Raw genomic sequence first — 21,427 nt, 5'->3', positions numbered from 1 at the left:
ATTCTTTAAGCATATTAAAGGAAAAAGAATAACTATAGAGAGAATAGAAACTCTCAAGACCAAAGTGAATATACATGTGTGGAACTGCAGGAGAAGGTCGAGGTTCTCAATGAACATTTCTCCCCAAATGTTATGCCCTTATTTAAGAGGGGATGCAAAGAAAAACTTGGGAATTATAGACCGGTAAGCCTAACATCTGTGGTGGGTAAGTCTGAGGATTTAGCTCATCTGAGAATTCGGAGAGATAAGATATACAGGCATTTGGAAAGTCAGGGTTTGATTAGGAGTAGTCAGCATGGCTTTGTGCATGGGAGATCATGCCTTACAAATTTGGTAGATTCTTTGATGAAGTGACCAGGAAGGTTGATGAAGGCAGGGCGGTAGATGTAGTCCATACAGACTTCAGAAATGCCTTTGATAAAGTTCCACATGGTAGGCTGCTCTGGAAGGTTAGATCACATGGAATCCAGGAAGAGCTGGCAAATTTGATATACAGTTGGCTTGATGGGAAGAAGCAGAGGGTAATGATGGAAAGATGTTTGTTGGACTGGAGGCCTGTGACTAGTGGTGTGCCTCAGGAGTCTGTACTGGGCCCATTGCTGTTTGTTATCTAGATCAACGATTTGGATGAGAATGTACAAGGCATTATCAGTAAGTTTGCAAATGACACTAAAATAGGTGGTATTGTAGACAGTGAGGAAGGTTATCAAAAATTGCAGCAGGATCTTGATCAGCTGGTGAAGTGGGCAGAGAAATGGCAAATGCAGTTCAATACAGATAAGTGTTGCATTTTGGAAAGTCAAATCAAGGTAGGATTTTCACAGTGAATGGTAGGACCTTAGGGAGTATCATGGAACAGAGAGACCTTGGAGTTCAGGTGCACAGTTCTTTAAAGGTGGAATCACAGGTAGATGGGGCAGTGAAGAAGGTTTTGGCATGGTGGCCTTCATCAGTCAGGGCATTGGGTATAGAAGTTGGGAAGTTATTTTGCAGTTATACAGGGTGTTCGTGAGGCTACACCTGGAGTATTGTGTTCAGTTTTGGTCGCCTTGCTATAGGAAAGATGTTATTAAACTAGAGAGCATGCAGAAGAGATTTACAAGGATGTTGCCAGGACTCAAGGGACTGAGTTGTAGGGAGAGTTTGGACAGGCTAGGCCTTTTTTCTTTGGAGCGTAGGAGACTGAGACGTAGGAGACTGAAGGAACTGAAGGCACTGTTGCTAAGTTTGCAGATGATACAAAGATACGTAGAGGGACAGGTAGTATTGAGGAAGCAGGGGGGCTGCAGAAGGACTTGGACAGGTTAGGAGAGTGGGCAAAGAAGTGGCAGAAGGAATACAATGTGGAAAAGTGTGAGGTTATGCACATTTGGAAGGAGGAATGGAGGCATAGACTATTTTCTAAATGGGAAAATGCTTAGGAAATCAGAAACACAAAGGGACTTGGGAGTCATTGTTCAAGATTCTCTTCAGGTTAACGTGCAGGTTCAGCGGCAGTTAGGAAGGCAAATACAATGTAAGCATTCATGGCGAGAGGGCTAGAATACAAGAGCAGGGAAGTACTTCTGAGGCTGTATAGGCTCTGGCCAGACCCCATTTGGAGTATCGTGAGCAGTTTTGGGCCCCATATCTAAGGAAGGATGTGCTGGTCTTGGAGGGTCCAGAGGAGGTTCGCAAGAATGATCCCTGGAATGAAGAGCTTGTTGTATGAAGAACAGTTGAGGACTCTGGGTCTGTACTCGTTGGAGTTTAGAAGGATGAGGGAGGATCTTATTGAAACTTACAGGATACTACAAGGCCTGGATAGAGTGGACGTGGAGAGGATGTTTCCACTAGTAGCAAAAAATGGAACCAGAGGACACAACCTCAGGCTAAAGGGACAATCCTTTAGAACAGAGATGAGGAGGAATTTCTTCAGCCAGAGAGTGGTGAATCTGTGGAACTCTTTGCTGCAGAAGACTGTGGAGGCCAGGTCATTGAGTGTCTTTAAGACAGAGATACATAGATTCTTGATTAAAACAGATCCTGGAGAGTTGCAATAATAGCAGAGTTGTTGTGATGGGAGACTTTAATTTCCCAAACATAGATTGGAATATCCCTAGGGTAAGGGGATTGGATGGGGAGGAGTTCGTTAGGTGTGTTCAGGAGGGTTTCCTGACACAGCATGTGGACAAGCCTACAAGAGGAGAGGCTGTACTTGATCTGATACTGACCAATGAGCCTGGACAGGTGTCAGATCTCTCAGTGGGAGAGCATCTTGGGGATAGCGAACATAACTCTATCTCCTTTATGCTTGCATTGGAAAAAGAGAGGATCAGGCAAGCTAGGAAAGCGTTTATATGGAGTAAGGGGAAATATGAAGACATAAGGTAGCATTGTGATCGGCGCAACTTGTGGGCCGAAGGGCCTGTTTGTGCTGTGGCTTTCTATGTTCTATGTTCTATGTTCTAAATTAGAGGAGTAAATTGGAAGGAGGTATTCTCGGGGAAATCTACTGAAGAGAGGTGGCAGTTTTTCAAGGAATGCCTGTCTAGGGTTCTACAGGACAATGTTCCGAGCAGACAGGGAGGAGTTGGTAGGTTAAAGGAACCGTGGTGCACGAAAGCTGTGCGGGACATAGTCGAGAAGAAAAGGAAAGCGTACAAAAGGTTCAGAGAACTTGGCGAAGATAGGGATCTAGATGAGAATACGGCTTGTAGGAAGGGACTAAAGAAGGAAATTAGGAGAGCCAGAAGGGGTCACGAGAAGGCCTTGGCAAGTAGAATTGAGGAAAACCCGAAGGCGTTCTATAAACATGTGAAGAGTAAAAGGATGAGACGTGAAGGAATAGGGTCTATAAAAGGTGAAGGCGGGAAAATCAGTAAGGAACCAGTAGAAATGGCAGAGGTGCTTAATGAGTATTTTGCCTCGGTTTTCACAGAGGAGAAGGACATGGGTGGATGTACTGTGGGCTTGCGGTGGACTGAAAAGATTGAGCATGTGGACTTTAAGGAAGAGGTTGTGCTGGAATCTTTGAATGGCATCAAGATAGATAAGTCTGAATGGGATGTACCCCAGGTTACTGTGGGAGGCGAGGGAAGAGATTGCAGAGCCTCTGGCGATGATCTTTGCGTCGTCGATGGAGATGGGAGAGGTGCCGGAGGATTGGAGGATTGCGGATGTGGTTCCTATTTTCAAGAAGGGGAATAAGGGTAGCCCAGGAAATTACCGACCGGTGAGTCTAACCTCAGTGGTTGGTAAGCTGATGGAGAAGATCCTGAGGGACAAGATTTATGAGCATTTAGAGAGGTTTAGTATGCTCAAAAATACTCAGCATGGCTTTGTCAAAGGCAGATCGTGCCTTACGAGCCTGGTGGAGTTCTTCGAAAATGTGACGAAACACATTGACGAAGGGAAAGTGGCAGATGTGGTTTATATGGATTTTAGCAAGGCGTTCGATAAGGTCCCCCATGCAAGGCTTCTCGAAAAAGTGAGAGGGCATGGGATCCAAGGGACTGCTACCCTGTGGATCCAGAACTGGCTTGCCCAAAGGAGGCAGAGAGTGTGTATAGATCGGTCTTTTTCTAATTGGAGGTCGGTCACCAGTGGTGTGCCTCAGGGATCTGTTCTGGGACCCTTGCTGTTTGTCATTTTCATGAATGACCTGGATGAGGAAGTGGAGGGATGGGTTGGTAAGTTTGCCGACGACACAAAGGTTGGTGGGGTTGTGGATAGTCTGGAGGGATGTCAGAAGTTACAGAGGGACATAGATAGGATGCAAGACTGGGCGGAGAAGTGGCAGATGGACTTCAACCCAGATAAATGCGTAGTGGTCAATTTTGGCAGGTCCAATGGGATGAAGGAGTACAATATAAAGGGAAAGACTCTTAGTACTGTAGAGGATCAGAAGGACCTTGGGGTCCAGGTCCATAGGACTCTAAAATCGGCCCCGCAGGTGGAGGAGGTGGTTAAGAAGGCGTATGGTGTGCTGGCCTTTATCAATCGAGGGATTGAGTTTAGGAGTCCGGGGATAATGATGCAGCTATATAAGACCCTCGTCAGACCCCACTTGGAGTACTGTGCTCAGTTCTGGTCGCCTCATTACAGCCAAAAACGGAGGGAGCTCTGGAGGAACAAAGAACAAAGAACAATACAGCACAGGAACAGGCCCTTCAGCCCTCCAAGCCCGCGCCGCTCCCCGGTCCAGGATTGAATCCTGAATCCAGGATCCCCGCCCAATTTTCCAGCCTATCTACATACCAATATCCTATCCACCGAGCTGTCCCTCACAGCTACGATGCTTTGTTCATTACAACCTATTAACTCACCCCCACCCCCCCATTCCAGACCATGTGATCTCCAGGGAGAGGCGAAAACCCAGAGTGAAAAACCCCAGGGCCAATATGGGGAAAAAAAAATCTGGGAAATTCCTCTCCGACCCCCTGAGGCGATCGAAACGAGTCCAGGAGATCACAATGGCCCTGATCGGAAAATGCTTCCCAACCCTAGTCATTTCCACTTCCACGAACACCATATGAATTCCCTGCCCCCGAGACAGGTTCCCAACTATCCGCAGTCTCGGTCTGTACTGGCACCAGCAAGATGGTCATAGATTGAAGCCTTGAAACGAGAAACCAGGAACAATTAGCCCGCGCCGCTCCCTGGTCCAAACTAGAACACTCTTTTGTATCTCTCCATTCCCACTCCGTTCATATAGCTGTCTAGATAAGTCTTAAACGTTCCCAGTGTGTCCGCCTCCACCACCTTGCCCGGCAACACTTTCCAGGCCCCCACGACCCTCTGTGTGAAATATGTCCTTCTGATATCTGTGTTAAACCTCCCCCCCTTCACCATGAACCTATGACCCCTCGTGAACGTCACCACCGACCCGGGGAAAAGCTTCCCACCGTTCACCCTATCTATGCCTTTCATAATTTTATACACCTCTATTAAGTCTCCCCTCATCCTCTGTCTTTCCAAGGAGAACAACCCCAGTTTCCCCAATCTCTCCTCATAACCAAGCCCCTCCATACCAGGCAACATCCTGGTAAACCTCCTCTGTACTCTCTCCAAAGCCTCCACGTCCTTCTGGTAGTGTGGCGACCAGAACTGGACGCAGTATTCCAAATGCGGCCGAACCAACGTTCTATACATCTGCAACATCAGACCCCAACTTTTATACTCTATGCCCCGTCCTATAAAGGCAAGCATGCCATATGCCTTCTTCACCACCTTCTCCACCTGTGACGTCACCTTCAAAGATCTGTGGACTTGCACACCCAGGTCCCTCTGCGTCTCTACACCCTTTATGGTTCTGCCATTTATCGTGTAGCTCCTCCCTACATTATTCCCACCAAAATGCATCACTTCGCATTTATCAGGATTGAACTCCATCTGCCATTTCCTTGCCCAAATTTCCAGCCTATCTATATCCTTCTGTCGCCTCTGACAATGTTCCTCACTATCTGCAAGTCCTGCCAGTTTTGTGTTGTCCGCAAACTTACTGATCACCCCAGTTACTCCTTCTTCCAGATCATTTATATAAATCACAAACAGCAGAGGTCCCAATACAGAGCCCTGCGGTACACCACTAGTCACAGGCCTCCAGCCGGAAAAAGACCCTTCCACTACCACCCTCTGTCTTCTATGACCAAGCCAGTTCTCCACCCATCTAGCCACCTCCCCCTTTATCCCATGGGATCCAACCTTTTTCACTAGCCTACCATGAGGGACTTTGTCAAACGCTTTACTAAAGTCCATATAGACAACACCCACGGCCCTTCCTTCGTCAACCATTTTGGTCACTTCTTCAAAAAACACCACCAGGTTAGTGAGGCATGACCTCCCTCTCACAAAACCATGTTGACTATCGTTAATTAGTTTATTCCTTTCTAAATGCACATACATCCTATCATACAAGAATCTTCTCCAACAACTTCCCCACCACGGACGTCAAGCTCACCGGCCTATAATTACCCGGGTTATCCTTCCTACCCTTCTTAAATAACGGGACCACATTGGCTATCCTCCAATCCTCTGGGACCTCACCTGTGTCCAGTGACGAGACAAAGATTTGCGTCAGAGGCCCAACGATTTCACCTCTCGTCTCCCTGAGCAGCCTTGGATAGATTCCATCAGGCCCTGGGGATTTGTCAGTACAAAGAAAGTAGGAAAGAACTCAAACGGGGAATTAGAAGGGCAAAAAGGGGTCACGAAATGTCCTTGGCAGACAGGATTAAGGAGAATCCCAAGGCATTTTATTCATACGTTAGGAACAAAAGGGTTGTCAGGGAAAAAATCGGACCTCTCAGGGACAAAAGTGGGGAATTATGCTTGGAGCCCTAAGAAGTAGGGGAAATCCTAAATGAATACATTGCATCGGTATTCACAAAGGAGAGGGATGTGTTGACTGGGAGTGTCTCGGAGGGGAGTGTTGAACCTTTGGAGAAAATCTCCATTACAAGGGAGGAAGTGTTAGGTTTGTTAGAGAATATAAAGACTGACAAATCCCCAGGGCCTGATGGAATCTATCCAAGGCTGCTCAGGGAGACGAGAGATGAAATCGCTGGGCCTCTGACGCAAATCTTTGTCTCGTCACTGGACACAGGTGAGGTCCCAGAGGATTGGAGGATAGCTAATGTGGTCCCGTTATTTAAGAAGGGTAGGAACGATAACCCGTGTAATGATAGACCGGTGAGCTTGACGTCCGTGGTGGAGAAGTTGTTGGAGAAGATTCTTAGAGATAGGATGTATGCGCATTTAGAAAGGAATAAACTAATTAACGATAGTCAGCATGGTTTTGTGAGAGGGAGGTCATGCCTCACTAACCTGGTGGAGTTTTTTGAAGAAATGACTAGAATGGTTGACGAGGGAAGGGCCGTGGATGTCATCTATATGGACTTTAGTAAAGCTTTTGACAAAGTCCCTCATGGTAGGCTGGTAAAAAAGTTTGGATCTCGTGGGATAAAGGGGGAGGTGGCTCGATGGGTGGAGAACTGGCTTGGTCATAGAACAGTAAGAAGTCTCACAACACCAGGTTAAAGTCCAACAGGTTTATTTGGTAGCAAATACCATAAGCTTTCGGAGCACAGCTCCTTCATCAGATGGAGTGGATATCTGTTCTCCAACAGTGCACAGAGACACAGAAATCAAGTTACAGAATATGTGCCTGGTGTTTATTAACCTGGTGTTGCCTGGTAATGTGCCTGGGGTCACGAAATGTCCTTGGCAGACAGGATTAAGGAGAATCCCAAGGCATTTTATTCATACGTTAGGAACAAAAGGGTTGTCAGGGAAAAAATCGGACCTCTCAGGGACAAAAGTGGGGAATTATGCTTGGAGCCCAAAGAAGTAGGGGAGATCCTAAATGAATACTTTGCGTCGGTATTCACAAAGGAGAGGGATGTGTTGACTGGGAGTGTCTGGTAATATTAACCTGGTGTTGTGAGACTTCTTACTGTGCTTACACCAGTCCAACGCCGGCATCTCCACATCTTGGTCACAGAAGACAGAGGGTGGTAGTGGAAGGGTCTTTTTCCGGCTGGAGGCCTGTGATTAGTGGTGTTCCACAGGGCTCTGTATTGGGACCTCTGCTGTTTGTGATTTATATAAACGATCTGGAAGAAGGTGTAACTGGGGTGATCAGTAAGTTTGCGGACGACACAAAATTGGCAGGACTTGCGGATAGTGAGAATCATTGTCAGAGGCTACAGAAGGATATAGATAGGCTGGAAATTTGGGCAAAGAAATGGCAGATGGAGTTCAATCCTGATAAATGCGAAGTGATGCATTTTGGTAGGAATAATGTAGGGAGGAGCTATACGATAAATGGCAGAACCATAAAGGGTGTAGATACGCAGAGGGACCTGGGTGTGCAAGTCCACAGATCCTTGAAGGTGACGTCACAGGTGGAGAAGGTGGTGAAGAAGGCATTTGGCATGCTTGCCTTTATAGGACGGGGCATAGAGTATAAAAGTTGGGGTCTGATGTTGCAGATGTATAGAACGTTGGTTCGGCCGCATTTGGAATACTGCGTCCAGTTCTGGTTGCCACACTACCAGAAGGACGTGGAGGCTTTGGAGAGAGTACAGAGGAGTTTACCAGGATGTTGCCTGGTATGGAGGGGCTTAGTTATGAGGAGAGATTGAGTAAACTGGGGTTGTTCTCCCTGGAAAGACGGAGGATGAGGGGAGACTTAATAGAGGTGTATCAAATTATGAAAGGCATAGATAGGGTGAACGGTGGGAAGCTTTTCCCCAGGTCGGTGGTGACGTTCACGAGGGGTCATAGGTTCAAGGTGAAGGGGGGGAGGTTTAACACAGATTTTAGAAGGACATATTTTACACAGAGGGTGGTGGGAGCCTGGAATGCGCTGCCAGGCAAGGTGGTGGAGGCGGACACACTGGGAACGTTTAAGACTTATCTAGATAGCCATATGAATGGAGTGGGAATGGAGGGATACAAAAGAATGGTCTAGTTTGGACCAGGGAGCGGCATGGGCTTGGAGGGCCGAAGGGCCTGTTCCTGTGCTGTATTGTTCTTTGTTCTTTGAAGAATGTGGAAAAGATTGAAAGGGTGCAGAGGCAATTTACAAGGATGTTGCCTGGATTGAGTGGCATGCCTTATGAGGATAGGCTGAGGGAGCTCGGTCTTTTCTCCTTGGAGAGACGTAGGATGAGAGGAGACCTAATAGAGGTATATAAGATGTTGAGAGGCATAGATCGGATGGAGTCTCAGAGGCTTTTTCCCAGGGTGGAAATGGCTGCTACGAGAGGACACAGGTTTAAGGTGCTGGGGTGTAGGTACAGGGGAGATTTTAGGGGGAAGTTTTTCACTCAGAGGGTGGTGGGCGAGTGGAATCGGCTGCCGTCAGTGGTGGTGGAGGCAAACTCAAAAGGGTCTTTTAAGAGACTCCTGGATGAGTACATGGGACTTAATAGGATGGAGGGTTATAGGTAGGCCTAAAAGGTAGGGATATGTTCGGCACAAATTGTGGGGCGAAAGGGCCTGTTTTGTGCTGTAGTTTTCTATGTTTCCATGTTTCTATAAGGGGATCAGGGGTTATGGGGAAAAGGCAGGAAAATGGGGATGAGAAAAATATCGGCCGTGACTGAATGGCGGAGCAGACCTGATGGGCCGAGTGGCCTAATTTTGCTCCTATGTCTTATGGTGATCTTATGGAGGTGTAAAAGATCATGAGAGGCATAGATAGGGTGAATGCCCTGTCTTTTTCCCAGGGTTGGGGAATCGAGAACTAGAGAGCATATGTTTAAGTTAAGAAGGGAAAGAATTAATGGAAACCTGAGGACCAACTATTTTTTTAAACGGAGAGTGGTACGTATGTGGAATGAGCTGCCGGAAGAAGTAGTGGAGGCAGGGACATTGACAACATTTAAAAGGCATTTAGACAGAAACATTAATAGGAGAGATTTAGACGGATTTGGGCCAAATGCAGGCAAATGGAGTTAGCTTAGATGGGCTTTTTGGTCGGCATGGACCAGTTTGAGCCAAAGGGCCTGTCTCCGTGCCATAGGTTCTATGATTCTATGAAGGACAATAGGACGTTTGGACTCCATAGAACCATAGAACCATAGAAAATTACAGCTCAGAAACAGGCCTTTTGGCCCTTCTTGTCTGTGCCGAACCATTTTATGCCTAGTCCCACTGACCTGCACTTGGACCATATCCCTCCACACCCCTCTCATCCATGAACCCGTCCAAGTTTTTCTTAAATGTTAAAAGTGACCCCGCATTTACCACTTTATCCGGCAGCTCATTCCACACTCCCACCACTCTCTGCGTGAAGAAGCCCCCCCTATTATTCCCTTTAAACTTTTCTCCTTTCACCCTTAACCCATGCCCTCTGGTTGTTTTCTCCCCTAGCCTCAGCGGAAAAAGCCTGCTTGCATTCACTCTATCTATACCCATCAAAATCTTATACACCTCTATCAAATCTCCCCTCAATCTTCTACGCTCCAGGGAATAAAGTCCCAACCTATTCAATCTCTCTCTGGAACTCAGCTTCTCAAGTCCCGGCAACATCCTTGTGAACCTTCTCTGCACTCTTTCAATCTTATTTACATCCTTCCTGTAACTAGGTGACCAAAACTGTACACAATACTCCAAATTCGGCCTCACCAATGCCTTATATAACCTTACCATAACACTCCAACTTTTATACTCGATACTCCGATTTATAAAGGCCAATGTACCAAAGGCACTCTTTACGACCCTATCCACCTGTGACGTCACTTTTAGGGAACTCTGTACCTGTATTCCCAGATCCCTCTGTTCAACTGCACGCTTCAGAGTCCTACCATTTACCCTGTACGTTCTTCTTTGGTTTGTCCTTCCAAAGTGCAATATCTCACACTTGTCTGCGTTAAATTCCATTTGCCATTTTTCAGGTCCAAATCCCTCTGCAAACTTTGAAAACCTTCCTCACTGTCCACTACACCTCCAATCTTTGTATCATCAGCAAACTTGCTGATCCAATTTACCACATTATCATCCAGATCATTGATATAGATGACAAACAACAATGGACCCAACACCGATCCCTGCGGCACACCACTAGTCACAGGCCTCCACTCAGAGAAGCAATCCTCCACAACCACTCTCTGGCTTCTTCCATTGAGCCAGTGTCTTATCCAATTTACTACCTCCCCATGTATACCTAGCGACTGAACCTTCCTAACTAACCTCCCATGAGGGACCTTGTCAAAGGCCTTGCTGAAATCCAGGTAGACAACATCCACCGCCTTCCCTTCATCCACTTTCCTGGTCACCTCCTCGAAAAACTCTAATAGATTGGTCAAACATGACCTACCACGCACAAAGCCATGTTGACTCTCCCTAATAAGTCCCTGTCTATCCAAATATTTGTAGATCCTATCCCGTATCACACCTTCCAATAACTTGCCCACCACCGACGTCAAACTTACTGGCCGATAATTTCCCGGATTTCTTTTGGAACCTTTTTTAAACAACGGAACAACATGAGCCACCCTCCAATCATCCGGCACCTCCCCCGTGAATACTGACATTTTAAATATGTCTGCCAGGGCCCCTGCAAGTTCAACACTAGCTTCCCTCAAGGTCCGTGGGAATACACTGTCCGGTCCTGGGGATTTATCCACTCTGATTTGCCTCAAGACAGCGAGCACCTCCTCCCCTTTAATCTGTAAAGGTTCCATGGCCTCCCTACCAGTTTGCCCTATTTCCATAGACTCCATGCCCGTTTCCTCAGTAAATACGGATGCAAAAAAACCATTTAGTATCTCCCCCATCTCTTTTGGTTCCATACACAGTGTACCACTCTGGTCTTCAAGAGGACCAATTTTATCCCTCACTATCCTTTTGCTCCTAACATACCTATAGAAGCTCTTTGGATTTTCCTTCACTCTGTCTGCCAAAGCAACCTCATGTCTTCTTTTAGCCCTCCTGATTTCCCTCTTAAGTAGCTTCTTGCACTTTTTATACTCCTCGAGCATCTGATGTGTTCCTTGCTGCCTGTACATTTCATACAACTCTCTCTTTCTCTTAATCAGTGTTACAATCTCCCTCGAGAACCAAGGTTCCTTATTCCTATTTACTTTGCCTTTAATCCTGACAGGAACATACAAACTCTGCACTCTCAAAATTTCTCCTTTGAAGGCCTCCCACTTTCCATTTACATCCTTACCAGAGAACAGCCTGTGCCAATCCACACTTCCCAGATCCCTTCTCATTTCATCACATTTGGCCTTTTTCCAGTTCAGAACTTCAACCCGAGGACCAGATCTATCCTTATCCACGATCAGGTTGAAACTAATGGCATTATGATCACTGGATCCAAAGTGTTCCCTCACACTCACATCCATCACCTGCCCTAACTCATTTCCCAATAGGAGATCCAATATCGCATCCTCTCTAGTTGGCACCTCTATATACTGATGTAGAAAATTCTCCTGAACACATTTTACAAACTCTACCCCGTCTAAACCTTTAAAAGTATGCGAGTCCCAATCTATATGTGGAAAATTAAAAATCCCCTACTATCACAACTTTGTGTTTCTTGCAGTTGTCAGCTATCTCTCCGCTGATTTGCTCCTCCAGTTCTCGCTGACTATTGGGTGGTCTATAATACAAGCCCATTAATGTGGTCATACCTTTCCTGTTTCTCAGCTCCACCCATAGGGCCTCTGTAGACAAGCTCCCTAATCTATCCTGCCTGAGTACCGCTGTAACATTTTCCCTGACCAACAATGCCACCCCCCCACCTTTTATCCCTCTGCCTCTATCCCGCCTGAAACATTGGAACCCTGGAACATTGAGCTGCCAGTCCTGCCCCTCCTGTAGCCAAGTTTCACTAATGGCTATAATGTCATATTTCCACGTGTCTATCCATGCCTTCAGCTCATCTGCCTTCCCTACAATACTCCTGGCATTGAAATAGACACACCTCAAAAAATTATTTCCACCACACTCTACCCTTCCATTTGTGATTTTGCTTGAACTAACCTGTCTTTTTACCCCTGCTCCACTATCTGCTCTGGCACTCTGGTTCCCACCCCCCTGCAAATCTAGTTTAAATGCTCCCCAATAACACTAGCAAATCTCCCTGCAAGTATATTGGTCCCCTTGTAGTTTAGGTGTAACCCGTCTCTCTTGTACAGGTCCCACCTGCCCCAGAAGAGGTCCCAATGATCCAAGAATTGGAAACCCTGCCCCCTGCACCAGTTCCTCAGCCACGTGTTTATCCGCCCAAGCATCCTACTCCTGCCCTCACTGGCATGTGGCTCAGGTAGCAATCCTGAGATTACTACCCTCGGGGTCCTGCTTTTTAACTTCCTTCCAAGCTCTTTGTACTCACTCTTTAGGACCTCCTCACTCTTCCTTCCCACGTCATTGGTACCGACATGTATCACGACATCTGGCTGATCACCTTCCCACTTTAGAACGCTGTGCACGCGATCAGAGACATCGCTGACCTTGGCACCTGGGAGGCAACAAACCATGCGGGAGTCTCTGTCCCGACCACAGAACCTCCGGTCCGTACCTCTGACCATCGAGTCCCCTATCAGTACTGCTCTCCTCTTCTTCATCCCACCCTTTTGCGCTGTAGAACCAGACTCAGTACCAGAGTTCCAGCTGTCGCAGCTTGTCCCAGGTAAAGCATCTCCCACAACAGTATCCAATTCAGTATACCTGTTGTGGAGGGGTATGTCCACTGGGGAACCCTGCTCTGCCTGTCCTTTCACACTGCCATTTCCTCTCCTTACAGTAACCCAATTTCCTGTGCTCTGCTGCTTAGGTGTAACTATCTCCCTAAAGCTACTGTCCATATACGTCTCATTCTCCCGAATTAGATGGAGGTCATCAAGCTCCTTCTCCAGTTCCCTAACACGCTTAGCTAGCAGCTGCAGCTGAATGCATCTTTTGCAGGTGCTGTCGTCAGGGATACCGGAGGTCTCCCTGATCTCCCACATCCTGCAAGAGGAGCATTCCAACATCTTGCCTGGCATATTTTTTTTGCTCTGGGGAAATACAGGAATAAACTTTCTGAAAAGAAAAAAAAAACAATAACCTACTCTCGCCTCTGCCTGTTCTCGCCGAAGACTGTTTTGAGACAAAGCCCTTCAGCTCTCACTCTGTCCCCTGCTCACTCTGCTGCCCGCTAACGACTCATTTGATGAGACTTACAAAACAATGGAGCTGGGAACCCTAACTCTCCCCGGAATCTGTACTGAACTTATTGACCATGGAAGTAACTACAGTATAAATTGTTGCATACATACTGGGGGTTGTACTTTGATCTCCTCTCTCATCAGTTTTGTTACTTCATTGTGTAGGGTGACACTGTCCAGTGCCCAGCCTTTATGGGCACGCGTTACTTCCTGTCTCATGGCAGTTAGGAATCCTGTATACAGAATGAGCACAGTTTATCGTATTTCTTTTCTATGCAATGTAATAAATATATATCCTGCTTTCAAGCCATTTCTAATTTGCACAGTATTACACTGTATTTATAGCACAGGAAGAGACCAATCTGCCTAACTGGTCTCTGCACAATAAATGTCTGTGAAATAGTTTACCATAATTTGAGCTTTTTGCTCTCCCTTTCAAAATTGGAAGCTTTGAAGCAAAATATATTCTATAGTTAACAGGGAAAGAAAGGTTACTTCTGTGTAAAAAAGTTAACTTTAAGTGTTGAACTTAAAAATAGTCATATCATTACACTTTCTTTCTGAATGGGCCTCTGCCACCTCTCTTCATTTAACCCCATTAACATATCCTACTGAACCTTCCTCTCTAATATACTTTTTAATAATTAATTTATGGGATCTGGGTGTTGCTGGCTGGACAAGCATTTATTGCCAATCCATAGTCGCCCTTGAGAAGATGGCCATGAGCTACCTTCTTGAACTGCTGCAGTCCCTGAGGGGTAGGTACACTCATAATGCTGCGAGGGAGGCAGTTCCAGGATTTTGACCCAGTGACAGTGAAGAAATGGTGATATATTTTTCCAAGTCAGGATGGTGAGTGACTTGGAGGGGAATCTGCAGGTCGTGGTGTTCCCAGGTGTCTGCTCTTCATGTCATTCTAGATGGTAGTGCCGTGGGTTTGGTAGGTGCTGTCTAAGGTCCCTTGGTGACTTCTTGAAGTGCACCTTGTCAATGGTACACACAGCTACCACTATTCATCGGTAGTGGAGGGATTGAATATTTGTGGAAGGGGTAGCAATCAAGTGGGCTGCTTTGCTCTGGATGGTGTTGAGTTTCTTGAGTGTTGTTGGAGCTGCACTCATCCAGGCAAAGAGAACAAAGAACAAAGGATTTACAGCACAGGAACAGGCTCTTCGGCCCTCCAAGCCTGCACTGACCATGCTGCCCGTCTGAACTAACATCTCCTACCCTTCCAGGGATCATATCCCTCTATTCCCATCCTAATCATGTATCTGGCAATATGCCCCTTAAAAGTCACGATCATATCTGCTTCTACTACCTCCAGACACCCACCACTCTCTGTGTAAAAAACTTGCCTCATACAGCTATGTACAAGAGTATTTAAATACACTCCTGACTTGTGCCTTGGAACTGGTGGACAGGCTTTGGGGAGTCAGGTGGTGAGTTACTCACTGCAGGATTTCTAGCCTTTGATCTGCTCTGGTAACCACAGTATTTATATGGTTAAATATCAAAGAACAAAGAACAATACAGCACAGGAACAGGCCCTTCGGCCCTCCAAGTCCGTGCCGCTCCCCGGTCCAGGATTGAATCCTGAATCCAGGATCCCCGCCCAATTTTCCAGCCTATCTACATACTAATATCCTATCCACCGAGCTGTCCCTCACAGCTACGATGCTTTGTTCATCACAACCTATTAACTCACCCCCACCCCCCCATTCCAGACCATGTGATCTCCAGGGAGAGGCGAAAACCCAGAGTGAAAACCCCAGGGCCAATATGGGGAAAAAAAAATCTGGGAAATTCCTCTCCGACCCCCTGAGGTGATCGAAACGAGTCCAGGAGATCACACTGGCCCTGATCAGAAAATGCTTCCCAACCCTATTCATTTCCACTTCTGCTTTACGAACACCATCTGAATTCCCTGCCCCCGAGACAGGTTCCCAACTATCCGCAGTCTCGCTCTGTACTGGCACCAGCAAGATGGTCATAGAATGAAGCCTTGAAACGAGAAACCAGGAACAATTAGCCCGCGCCGCTCCCTGGTCCAAACTAGACCACTCTTTTGTATCCCTCCATTCCCACTCCGTTCATATAGCTGTCTAGATAAGTCTTAAACGTTCCCAGTGTGTCCGCCTCCACCACCTTGCCCGGCAACACATTCCAGGCCCCCACGACCCTCTGTGTGAAATATGTCCTTCTGATATCTGTGTTAAACCTCCCCCCCTTCACCTTGAACCTATGACCCCTCGTGAACGTCACCACCGACCCGGGGAAAAGCTTCCCACCGTTCACCCTATCTATGCCTTTCATAATTTTATACACCTCTATTAAGTCTCCCCTCATCCTCCGTCTTTCCAAGGAGAACAACCCCAGTTTCCCCAATCTCTCCTCATAACCAAGCCCCTCCATACCAGGCAACATCCTGGTAAACCTCCTCTGTACTCTCTCCAAAGCCTCCACGTCCTTCTGGTAGTGTGGCGACCAGAACTGGACGCAGGATTCCAAATGCGGCCGAACCAACGTTCTATACATCTGCAACATCAGACCCCAACTTTTATACTCTATGCCCCGTCCTATAAAGGCAAGCATGCCATATGCCTTCTTCACCACCTTCTCCACCTGCGACGTCACCTTCAAAGATCTGTGGACTTGCACACCCAGGTCCCTCTGCGTCTCTACACCCTTTATGGTTCTTCCATTTATCGTGTAGCTCCTCCCTACATTATTCCCACCAAAATGCATCACTTCGCATTTATCAGGATTGAACTCCATCTGCCATTTCTTTGCCCAAATTTCCAGCCTATCTATATCCTTCTGTAGCCTCTGACAATGTTCCTCACTATCTGCAAGTCCTGCCAGTTTTGTGTCGTCCGCAAACTTACTGATCACCCCAGTTACTCCTTCTTCCAGATCATTTATATAAATCACAAACAGCAGAGGTCCCAATACAGAGCCCTGCGGAACCACCACTAGTCACAGGCCTCCAGCCGGAAAAAGACCCTTCCACTACCACCCTCTGTCTTCTATGACCAAGCCAGTTCTCCACCCATCTAGCCACCTCCCCCTTTATCCCATGAGATCCAACCTTTTTCACCAGCCTACCATGAGGGACTTTGTCAAACGCTTTACTAAAGTCCATATAGACAACATCCACGGCCCTTCCTTCGTCAACCATTCTGGTCACTTCTTCAAAAATCACCACCAGGTTAGTGAGGCATGACCTCCCTCTCACAAAACCATGTTGACTATCGTTAATGAGTTTATTCCTTTCTAAATGCGCATACATCCTATCTCTAAGAATCTTCTCCAACAACTTCCCCACCACGGACGTCAAGCTCACCGGCCTATAATTACCCGGGTTATCCTTCCTACCCTTCTTAAATAACGGGACCACATTAGCTATCCTCCAATCCTCTGGGACCTCACCTGCGTCCAGTGACGAGACAAAGATTTGCGTCAGAGGCCCAACGATTTCACCTCTCGTCTCCCTGAGCAGCCTTGGATAGATTCCATCAGGCCCTGGGGATTTGTCAGTCTTTATATTCTCTAACAAACCTAACACTTCCTCCTTTGTAATGGAGATTTTCTCCAACGGTTCAACACTCCCCTCAGAGACACTCCCAGTCAACACTTCCCTCTCCTTTGTGAATACCGACGCAAAGTATTCATTTAGGATCTTCCCTACTTCTTTGGGCTCCAAGCATAAGTCCCCACTTTTGTCCCTGAGAGGTCCGATTTTTTCCCTAACAACCCTTTTGTTCCTAACGTATGAATAAAATGCCTTGGGATTCTCTTTAATCCTGTCTGCCAAGAACATTTCGTGACCCCTTTTTGCTCTTCTAATTCCCCGTTTGAGTACTTTCCTACTTTCTTTGTACTCCTCCAGAGCTCCCTCCGTTTTTAGCTGCTTGGGCCTAACATACGCCTCTCTTTTCTTTTTGACCAGTCCCTCAATTTCCCTGGTTATCCACGGTTCTCTAATCCTACCCTTCCTATCCTTCTTTTTTACAGGCACGTGCCTGTCCTGCAGCCCTAACAACTGTTCCTTAAAAGACTGCCACATACCAGATGTGGATTTACCCTCATACAGCCTCTCCCAATCAAGAGCTGCCAATTTCTGCCTGATCCCACTAAAGTTAGCCTTCCCCCAATCCAACACCTTACCCTTGGGACACCACTCATCCTTTTCCATCACTATCCTAAAGCGAACAGAATTGTGGTCACTATTTGCCACATGTTCCCCTACCAAAACTTTGAAGACCTGACCGGGCTCATTCCCCAGTACCAGGTCCAGTATAGCCCCCTCTCTAGTCGGGCTGTCTACATATTGTTCCAACATCCATCATATCAAAGAATCCCAGCGTAGAGGGGGCCGACTCTCTGACAGAGTATCTTACCCAGGCACACCATCCGCCCGATCCCTATTTTCCCCTGAATACATAATCACAACTGTTTTTTGTGGCAGTGAGTGAGTTCCACATTCTATCTACACTCTGGTTCTCCTGAATTTCCCAGTGGGTTTTATTTATGCCTTTTATATTGATAGCCTCAAGCTCTAATTGACTAGATGAAATAATGGGCTGAATTTTAACATATTTCACCTGTAAGTGGGGGTTCCTCTCAGTATGCAGAAAACGTGGGCATAGTTCTCAATGAGTGTTTGGGACAGAATTTTCCAGCCTTTTCGCAGCAGGGGCAAGGCCAGAAAATTCTAGCCTTTGTATCTGCTTCCACAAAAGAAGGGGGCTATGCAGACATTGTGGTTGAGGAGGAGTCAGACTTATTTGATGGTATAAATATGGACAAGAGGAAATATTAAATGGTAGATAAATCACCAGGTTCAAATGAAATATATTAAAAATGGAAAATGCTAAAATGCATGTCAGCCATCAACTGTGATGAGAGAAAGACAGAGATAATGGCTCTTGAGATCCTGCTTCGGGTAAGAGTGGGAGTAACTGCAGAAAATAATGGTTATGCCCTGCTTGATGGTTTCCTGTTACTGTCCCTTCCCCCACCCCCCCCCCCCTCCTCCCAACCCCAGGAGGGGATGGCAGCTCTGAGAACCAGTCTGATTCAGGATTGAGTTAAGTTAAACTCGTTCAAGAACTCATTGAGGCTTTATAGAAGGCCAGCTTATGAGCTTGTTAGAGGCACAGGGACTGCACACGGGATCAGGGCACACCAGCTACATCAAGGCAGCATCACAGCCAGGTACGATTCATGAGGAAATGATATGGGCCCCATGAAAGGGAGAATATATCAGAGATGCACTCAATCATTGCAGAACTGAAGCCTTTAGCCTCGCCTGACTCAAGACCGGAAAGTCCCGCCCACGGTGTTTGTTTAAGCAGAGCTAATGCATTTGTGTTTACTTAGGTTCTGCCTGGGGTTTCAGAGGAGCGTTTTGATTCAATTGATAGACAGGGGCAGAGTCTTAATGGAAGGTGCTTAATGAAAGAACAAAAGGACAAAGAACAAAGAAAAATACAGCACAGGAACAGGCCCTTCGGCATGCACCGACCATGCTGCCCGACTGAACTAAAACCCCCTATCCTTCCAGGAACCATATCCCTCTATTCCCATTCTATTTATGTATTTGTCTAAATGCCCCTTAAAACTCACTATCGTATCTGCTTTCACTACCTCTCCCGGCAGCGAGTTCCAGGCACCCACGACCCTCTGTGTAAAAAACTTGCCTGGTACATCTCCTTTAAACAAACAAAGAACAAAGAACAATACAGCACAGGAACAGGCCCTTCGGCCCTCCAAGCCCGCGCCGCTCCCCGGTCCAGGAATGAATCCTGAATCCAGGATCCCCGCCCAATTTCCCAGCCTATCTACATACCAATATCCTATCCACCGAGCTGTCCCTCACAGCTATGATGCTTTGTTCATTACAACCTATTAACTCACCCCCACCCCCCCATTCCAGACCATGTGATCTCCAGGGAGAGGCGAAAACCCAGAGTGAAAAACCCCAGGGCCAATATAGAACATATAGAACATAGAACATTACAGCGCAGTACAGGCCCTTCGGCCCTCGATGTTGCGCCGACCAGTGGTACCAATCTAAAGCCCCTCTAATCTACACTATTATAGAACATAGAACATTACAAGAACATAGAACATTACAAGAACATAGAACATTACAGAATTGTACACAATTAAATTAGAAAAATACGAATACGAATGAGTAAATTAATAGTTTAACACAGGCCCAAACTCGGAGTGATTGAAACTGCCGAGAGTAAAAAAAACAGAAATTTGCAAACAGCATCATGTAGCCACTGCACAAACTGATTTCCAATCTTGGAGTTAAGGAAAATAGGGAGGAGACTTGAATGTAGGATGATTTGATTAAAACTTGTGTCACAATCTAAAGAGCTCAAAATTTGGCTTCTCTATATCTAGTTTATCATAGACACATAGAAACAAGAAGCAGGATTAGGCCATTCGGCCCTTTGAGCCTGCTCTGCCATTCATTTTGATCATGGCTGATCATCAAATTCAAAATCCTGATTTTACCCCCCATCCTCCCATATCCCTTGATCCCGTTAGCCCCAAGAGCTACATCTAATTTCTTCTTGAAATCAGACAATGTTTTGGCCTCAACTACTTTCTGTGGGAGTGAATTCCACACATTCGCCACCCTCTGGGTGAAGAAATTTCTCCTCAGTTCTAAAAGGTTTATCCCTTATCCTCAAACTATGACCCCTAGCTCTGGATTCCCTCACCATTGGGAAACTTCTTTCTGCATCTACCTTGTCTAACCCTGTTAGAATTTTATAAGTTTCTATGAGATCCCCTCTCACTCTTCTAAACTCCAGTGAATATAATCCTAACCGACTTAGTCTCTCCTCATATGACAGACCTGTCATCCCAGGAATTAGCCTGGTAAACCTTCACTGTACTCCCTCTATACCAAAGGCCAGAGAAGAAGCAAGGACAGAATTTGCCAATCATATTACCCAACAACATTAATTTAATTTAACTTTGCCATCACCTCCCTGCCCTCCCTTCCCCAGTGTTAGGGCCCCTTTGAGTGCTGTGTTGTCGCCCCTGCCCCCTCCCCCTCCCTCGGGTCTCTCTATAGGTGGCAGTGACCCCCAGCATCAGTGCACCTATTGGTGCCAGCATCCTCTTGTTGTCAATCTCCCATGGGAGATGTTTGCCATTGTACCTCATAACTCAGGTTATGAGGTACATCACCGGGTGCTCCGGTTTCCTCCCACAGTCCAAAGATGTGCGGGTTCGGTTGATTGGCCAGGTTAAAAATTGCCCCTTAGAGTCCTGAGATGTGTAGGTTAGAGGGATTAGTGGGTAAAATATGTGGGGGTAGGGCCTGGGTGGGATTGTGGTTGGTGCAGACTCGATGGGCCGAATGGCCTCCTTCTGCACTGTAGGGATTCTATGATATCAGCGACATCTGTGTAATTTTTCAGCATTAATACCCATGTTTCCCATCACTCTGTGTTATTGATTCTTAATGAGCTTTGATGACATTTCCTGTCACCATTTGCACTGACTGGTATTCCTCTGTTGGTAACTGTATTCCAAAATGTGCTCTGTTAATCTTGTTAATTTGTCTTTGTGCCTTTACACACAATGTCATGTTCACTTAAATATTAATATGTAAATTGCCTCATTAAGACAGTATGTGTGATAAATTCCTTTGTTTTATTTCCCAATTCAACCAGAAAATTACAGCAAGTGCAATAAAATTCAACTTGTCTCCCTACAGTTTGTCCTGCTCTGAGTTTCCTCAATACAATTTC

At 46.4% G+C, this 21,427-nt stretch overlaps 1 protein-coding gene and 1 long non-coding RNA gene across 2 annotated transcripts in view; one reads left to right on the top strand and one right to left on the bottom strand.

The window, feature by feature from the left end:
- Positions 1 to 21,427, bottom strand: part of LOC144493944 (dynein axonemal heavy chain 8-like) — a 1,661,706-nt gene that overhangs the window by 10,492 nt on the left and 1,629,787 nt on the right. Inside the window, exon 97 of the mRNA XM_078213521.1 lies at positions 13,758 to 13,879. Coding sequence (XP_078069647.1) covers positions 13,758 to 13,879 — 122 coding nt within the window. The remainder of the gene's footprint in view (positions 1 to 13,757; positions 13,880 to 21,427) is intronic.
- Positions 19,668 to 21,390, top strand: LOC144494060 (uncharacterized). The gene is made up of 2 exons (XR_013497812.1): positions 19,668 to 20,844; positions 21,073 to 21,390. It is a non-coding gene; the product is annotated as an uncharacterized LOC144494060 (long non-coding RNA).

This window comes from Mustelus asterias, chromosome 5 (genome assembly GCF_964213995.1).
Source record: "Mustelus asterias chromosome 5, sMusAst1.hap1.1, whole genome shotgun sequence".
Classification (NCBI taxonomy): domain Eukaryota; kingdom Metazoa; phylum Chordata; class Chondrichthyes; order Carcharhiniformes; family Triakidae; genus Mustelus; species Mustelus asterias.
Note: the sequence above shows the minus strand (reverse complement) of the source record. Positions and strands in the feature narration are given on the sequence as shown.